This window comes from Haliaeetus leucocephalus, unplaced genomic scaffold (assembly GCF_000737465.1).
Source record: "Haliaeetus leucocephalus isolate CR32 unplaced genomic scaffold, Haliaeetus_leucocephalus-4.0 Scaffold577, whole genome shotgun sequence".
Classification (NCBI taxonomy): Eukaryota; Metazoa; Chordata; class Aves; order Accipitriformes; family Accipitridae; genus Haliaeetus; species Haliaeetus leucocephalus.
Genome location: NW_010973013.1, coordinates 6,988,488 through 6,995,265, shown reverse-complemented (window position 1 = coordinate 6,995,265; position 6,778 = coordinate 6,988,488). Strand labels below are relative to the sequence as shown.

The following is a 6,778-nucleotide window of genomic DNA, read 5'->3' as shown; positions in this document are numbered from 1 at the left end:
TCCCCAGCACGGCTCTGAAGACAGGTGATGTAGAAACGTACAAAAGAACTTTTTTAACAAGAAGCGTATGGTTGCCGCCCCGGGGCGCCGGCCCGGCCGGGACGGGGGCAAGGGATGGGGTGGGAGTAGGCGGGAGCACGGCCGGTGCCCCGGGGGGAACGGGACTGGCACCCACCGGGGGCGGCAGCGGCTGCGGGGGACCGGGCTTGCGCACGTCGACGGGGACACGGCCAGCTCCTGTCCCACGGTGTCTGCGCTTTAACAGCATGAGATGCAGGCTCAGGGCCAGGCCGGAAAGCCCTCTGCTTTCTTCTTTTTATCTCCTTCAGCCAAACACACCAAAAAACCCCCCAAATCCCGCTGCGGTGCCGTAACCAAGGGAGGTTCTGGGCTCAGCGATACCAAACGCTCCCGGGACGGGCCTGGCTCGGCCACCGTGGTCTGTTGGGGTCGAGGCTGCGGCTTCGTGCGGTAGAACTTTGCGCCTTCTTCATGAGTTTCAAAGCATACGTATTGAAATAGGGCAAAACAAAACGTGTCCAATCACTTTAACACGTACCCATCATTAAGGCATGCGTTTTGCAAGGACTTTTCTTCACAAAACAAAATATATCCTTTTTTTTCCGTCATTCCCAGCATTCGCTTCATGCTGTTTTATGACCTCTTCATCTTTGCACAGCTGCAGCCAGCGCTCGGAGCATAAAGAAGCCCCACCGCTCTCAACCCAGCAGCCTGGAGGGAGCAGTGATACCGCTTGATTTCCATACGCCACATCTCAATAGCTAGTGATCCTTTAGGAAGTGTAAACAAACTTCAACACAGCCGTGTTTCCTCGCCATACAGCTTGGCGACCGCCCCGTCTCGGTACAAACATCAAATTTATCTTGCAAACGTTTGAAGAACCTGAGAACTGACTTAACGCTTGAAACCCGCAGGGGGCAAAGGCAGGACTGACGCATGCTTCCTCCCTCCCAGCAGCAGCATCGCTGTGCCCGAGGACAGAGCTACTCCACGTTGAGCTTTGTTTTTATGTTCATGGCTGCCAGCTCTGCCACAAAGTAACGGAAGACATGGGGGACAGGGACAACCTCGATTGCGTCCACTTCGCTGCAGACGGAGCAGGAGTACCTCCTGTTGCTTGTCACGGAGGAGGAGTGCGGTGGTTTCTCCAGCACAGGCGACGTCATGCTGCCGCAGCTCGTGCAGACATAGGCTATGGAGCCATCGGAGCAGTTGAACAGGCGGTCTTGCAGCAAGAAAGACGTGCCATGAGCCAGCAAAGCGTCACGCTCCATCTCGCCGAAGCGAATCCCACCTTCCACGTTCCTCCCCTTGATGGGCTGGTTGGTGACAGCGTCTCGGGGCCCCGTTGTCCTCACCTGGAACTTGTCTGAGACCATGTGGCGCAGGCGCTGATAGTACACCACTCCCACAAAGATCTCCGCCTCCAGCTCCAGGCCACTGATGCCACTGTACATCTTTTCCGTCCCAAAGTAGTTATAACCTGCGCTCACTAAAGTCTCGCCGAAGTATTTCAAAGCAGAATTCTTCTCCGTGAAGGTGAAGGGAGTGGCATCGTAGGAGATGCCGTGCAGCGCTGCCGACTTCCCCGCCATGCTCTCGATTAACATCCCAATGGTCATACGGGAGGGAAAGCCATGAGGGTTGAAGAGGATGTCTGGAACCATCCCGTCCTCTGTGAACGGCATATCCTCAACTGGCCAGAGCTGGCTCAGGATACCTTTCTGTCCATGACGGCTGGCAAATTTGTCTCCGACAGTTGGATTTCGGGGAACCCTCACAGTGATGCAAGCCTTCTTGAATTTCCCAGTGCCACGGTCATTACTGCATAACCTGACGTTGTCTACAATGCCGACTTCCTTATTCCTGTGTAGGTGGAAAAAACAATCACAGCAAAGGTGTCAGGTGTGCTAATGATTTTTAGCTAGGAAAAAAACCAAACCACTTCATTAAGTCTCATAAAATGCCTTGGGACAGCTGGGGAACAACACCATGCTTGAAAAGTACTATTCAGTAGTGAGGGAAATCAGACTACGTAAGAATTAGGACAAGGAAGCAATACAATGGCATCAGCCAAGTGCCATTCACTTGCTTTTTCTAATACTAGAAGCACAGGTACAACTTTCAGATAATGTGCCACCCACGATTTAAAATAAAGATCATTTAAACCTGGTTCATCTGTATCACACTTTATACAACAAACTGCATCCCAGTGCCATTTGTTTTGTGAAAAGGCAGCAGTCCTTCTCCCTACCCCCAATAAATTCACACCATCTTGGTGTGATACCAAAATAAAGAACCAGGTTACGTGCAAAGCAGAGAGGAAGGTTCAGAGCAGAAAGGGAAGGCGCAGTATGAGCTGAGAGGGCTTTGCCAACAAGTCCTTTGTTCAGGGGTGTACTGTTTCTCTAGATGAACCCTCAGCTGATGTTCCACGTGCTAGGTGTCTGCTGCAGGCCTAACTGTTTTTATAGAGCTTTCAGCCCAAACTCTCCACTAGTTTTGGAGCTGACAGCTAAGGAATAAAACACATCTTGTCCCATGTTAAGACAGGGTTACTTTTCTTCTTCTCCTTTGAAGTCCTAATAAATGCAGTGTTTGCAGAAGGTCTGTACCTAAGCTTAGCTTCTGTTTCAAAGCTGTTACTTTGCTGTGTCCAAATGCAACCAGGGTACAGGCCATCACCCCCCCCCCCAAAAAAAAACCCCAAACAAACCAACTGTGCTTCATAAGCCTCTTCCAAGCTTGTTCAAACTTTTGAAGTCAAAGCCTTTGTCATCCCTCTCTTCCAAGCCACGCGTAAGATCTAGCAGCATATGCAGCAGTTAGGACAGTAAGGAGAACTCCCTTTAAGGGCCCTGGGTCTCTGGGGCAAACTGGGGGCAGGAGCCAACACTGGGAGCTGGGAACCTCATCTCTCTGTAGGAACCTAAATAATTATCTGATTTGGACCAAGAATGAACAAAAGCTGAATGGTACAGAGGGTCTCTGGATAAAGAACCTGAACTAAGGCTGGGCTAGGATGAGAGCGCTGGGGAGCAGGAGCGTGGGGTGGGAGAACCAAAGAGGGCTCCACAAGCGCAAGGACAAGGTTGAGCTTACAGATCCCCACTACCACGTGCCAAATCTCTTAGCCCTGCTCTACGAACAGGATGACTAATTCTACAAGTCCATGGCAGTCTCCCCAGTGCAGCTAAGGCACCACCTGTTACAGAGTAATAAACAATAGCTTTCCCAGTAATGCCAGTTACTGTGTTACCCAGGTGCTTCTCAAACTAAGTTGCCTTCACAATGTGAATAACTACACAGCATTATCCTCCCTCTATCAGTGCTGTAGAGAGACACAGGTAAGGCCTGAAGTTGTATGGACAACTGGGAGTGCAGGATGCATTTAAATTTATCAGGTTTTGTCTATGTTTTTGCTTCCCCTTCCTGAAATAATTAAGAGGATTTTAATGAAAGCTTCCGCAGCCTTCTCTCTTTCAACTGAAGTTCAAAAATCTTACAAAAAACTTATCCCTGAAATATTCCAGGGGGAGGGAAGGGTGTAGTTGACACATTTTAATATTCTAGCAGTTTGGAAGCTGCAATGTTAATAAAAATGCTCTTTGAACCCCTAATCCTGTAACAACTTTGCTTACAAGGTTTTCTGGCAAGTCTCTGCAACCAGGCACTTTATTTTGGTTTTCTGTTAGGCATTTCTTTGGCTTTTTTTAGACAGAACACCTTATGCGAGTCAATTAACAAAAAGCTACAGAAAATGACTGTGGGGGATGGGCAGAGGAACAGTCCTTGGGAGACAGCAAAACATTTCTGCAAGCTTGCTTTTTTTACCGGCCTCCGATCCTCCTCCTGGGATAAGTCAGGCTCTGCAGCATACACTGGCTTAGAGAAAAGCTGTGATACATGCTTGGGAGTCACCTACATGTTTTCTCTGTCAAGACATGGACACTATCGCATGAGGAGAAAAGGGAACACTTAGAGGAAAAGATACTGCAGCTCATGAGGGCCAAATGCTCTCAGACTGCTCACCACCAGCTGTGTGGAGGCAGGAGGGACAAGCTGTACTTACGGATAGTACACAGTGAAGGTCTCCCCTGTGTTGAGGTTCATGAAGCTGTAGAAGGGGTCCCCAGGCTGTAGAATAGAGCCAACAAAAGGCAGTCCGTCGGCATCCAGCTTCTCCGTAATGTTCGGATCACCAGGCCTGATGCCGAAGACTAAATTATCGCCTCCCCTGCTGGCTTTAAGGGAAAGGTCAATGCTCTCCATCTTGATAACACTTCCATAGGCAAACCCTCTCTGCCATGAAGATTTGTTCACAATCTAAAAAGAAGAAATAAAGGCCTGTTAAAGACTTGCTAATAACTTCAACAAAGAAAGCATTTCCATTCCGATCTGATACTTACCTTTTTTAACACTGCCTTCCTAAACAAAGCCTCCCACCAAGTCACCATTCCAAAAAGCCCAAACCTCCTGTAACCCCAGTAATTTTCAATGCTGGAATCCCACTGCCTTGCAGAAGGGAGCTCCACTCTACTCTCAGTACCTCCAACATTACCTGTGGTAACAACGCTTAACCACTGTGCTCCTATATCTGCCCTAACAGAGCCTGTGAATCAGCAGAAGCAGAAAACGGGCTCTTCTCAGCTAGGGACCACCCTTCTTCCCAGTCCCCCACGTCAAATTCCTTTACAGGTGTCGTGGTTTAACCCCAGCCAGCAACTAAGCACCACGCAGCCGCTCACTCACTCCCCCCCCATCCAGTGGGATAGGGGAGAAAATCAGGAAAAGAAGTAAAACTCCTGGGTTGAGATAAGAATGATTTAATAGAACAGAAAAGAAGAAACTAATAATGATAATACTAATAAAATGACAACAGTAGTAATAAAAGGATTGAAATGTACAAATGATGCGCAGGGCAATTGCTCACCACCCGCCGACCGACACCCAGCCAGTCCCCGAGCGGCGAATCCCTGCCCCCCCACTTCCCAGTTCCTAAACTAGATGGGACGTCACATGGTATGGAATACACTGTTGGCCAATTTGGGTCAGGTGCCCTGGCTGGGCATGGGAAGCTGAAAAATCCTTGACTATAGTCTAAACACTACTGAGCAACAACTGAAAACATCAGTGTTATCAACATTCTTGACATACTGAACTCAAAACATAGCACTGTACCAGCTACTAGGAAGACAGTTAACTATATCCCAGCTGAAACCAGGACAACAGGACAGCAGGATTTCTCCTTTTGGTGGCTTACCATTGCATCTTCCATGTCATAGCCGCTGTAGGAGATGACAGCCACAACTGAATTGGTGCCGACCGGGTAGCTGTCCATACCATAATAGTCATACATGCTGGGCCGCACCAGAGGGCTCTGAGGAGTGTGAAGGTGGTACAATTTGTTATCTGAGCGGTCCTTGTAGTTATAAACTGGAAACCCCATGGTTTGTTTTCCTATAAAGAAAGAAAGCAAGTTGGATTTATTCAGGATCAATTCAAAGTTAATCTATGTTTCATCCTCCATGTATCTTGTTACAAAGAAAGCTGGAAATACTTCCAATTTAGAGGGATTATCAGTCTTAAAACCCTTGGCATTTAATAGTTGCCCCAAGTACAGCTATAAAAGTTTCTATGAACCACAAAACTCAACTCCTTTCATAGTATTTCATAAGGACTATTTGTAATTTTCTGTCTTTTCTGTAATTTAAAAATCTCCAATAAGGTTGCTGCGGTGTTTTGTTTTGTTTGGGTTTTTTTGTTGTGTTGTTTTTTGGTTTTTTTTGTTTTCCTCTCCCCAGTTTCCCATAGTGAGGCACACCTTACATATTTCCAGGCCAAAAAGCATTTGCTTCTGCAGTATAAATATATTGGCAAGGAAAACAAGTCTTGAACATAATCACATTGGTACTTTCAGAAAAGTATGAAAAACTGGTAGCGTTTTAAGGACATCTTTCTGATAATATTGTCAGAAATGTAATACGCTAGCAATGCTATCAAGGTAACGAGACCTGCTCTCTTGAAGTCCCTACCCACACACTTTCTCTTAGCCTGCCTTTTTTTTTTAAATAAGCTTCTTGCACATCACTTGCACCTAAGCTGACTGAAACCCCACTACATACCCTATATCAACTTCTTTCACACAACCTAATAAATAAATTTAAATCTTTGTCAAATAGCTGTCAGAAAAAAACCCCACCCTGTTGCCACAGTGCTGTATTACTCTTTTGCAACAGATGCCTAGCAAGTGTCCTCTCAACAGCTGCAGTGTCAAGACAGCAGTCACTCACTGAAAACAGGTGGCAAGGAAACCTCACACTAACTACTGCAGAGCATCTACTGTAGCTGGCAGTCAGAAGTAGGTTAACCTGTCGGTTGCGGGGATGAGAGCACTGTTGGCAGCACAGTTGTCACACACTAACACCACCAAACAGCTGGTGCAGTGCCCTTCACTTGTCTATATGATCAACAACATCAAATGAAGGAAAAAAACCACCTAAATAAAACTTACTAAAGGCTTAAGGAAGGCAACGTGAGTGCAACAACCTAGAATTGCCCACTGGAAGGCAGCGAGGATGACAAGCTTGACTTCATTTATTTTGCCATGAAAAAACTGGCTGTTAATCAACCTCAATGTTGAAACAATGACTGGGAAGAGCTCTTATTTGGGAATGCAGGAAGACACACTGGAATAGACATGCAAGAGATTCCCCCCCCCCCCCCCCCCCCCTCCCCCCCCCGCCCCCTCCCCGCG

General features: G+C 47.3%; 1 protein-coding gene across 1 annotated transcript in view; it reads right to left on the bottom strand.

Annotated features, from left to right (window-relative positions):
- Positions 1–177: 177 nt before the first annotated feature.
- The window catches only part of POLR1B (polymerase (RNA) I polypeptide B, 128kDa), a 20,657-nt gene continuing 14,056 nt past the window's right edge, over positions 178–6,778 (bottom strand). The window contains exons 13-15 of the mRNA XM_010577809.1: positions 5,285–5,481; positions 4,094–4,347; positions 178–1,887 (exon numbers count right to left, since the gene is read on the bottom strand). Coding sequence (XP_010576111.1) covers positions 1,005–1,887; positions 4,094–4,347; positions 5,285–5,481 — 1,334 coding nt within the window. The 3' untranslated portion in view covers positions 178–1,004. The remainder of the gene's footprint in view (positions 1,888–4,093; positions 4,348–5,284; positions 5,482–6,778) is intronic.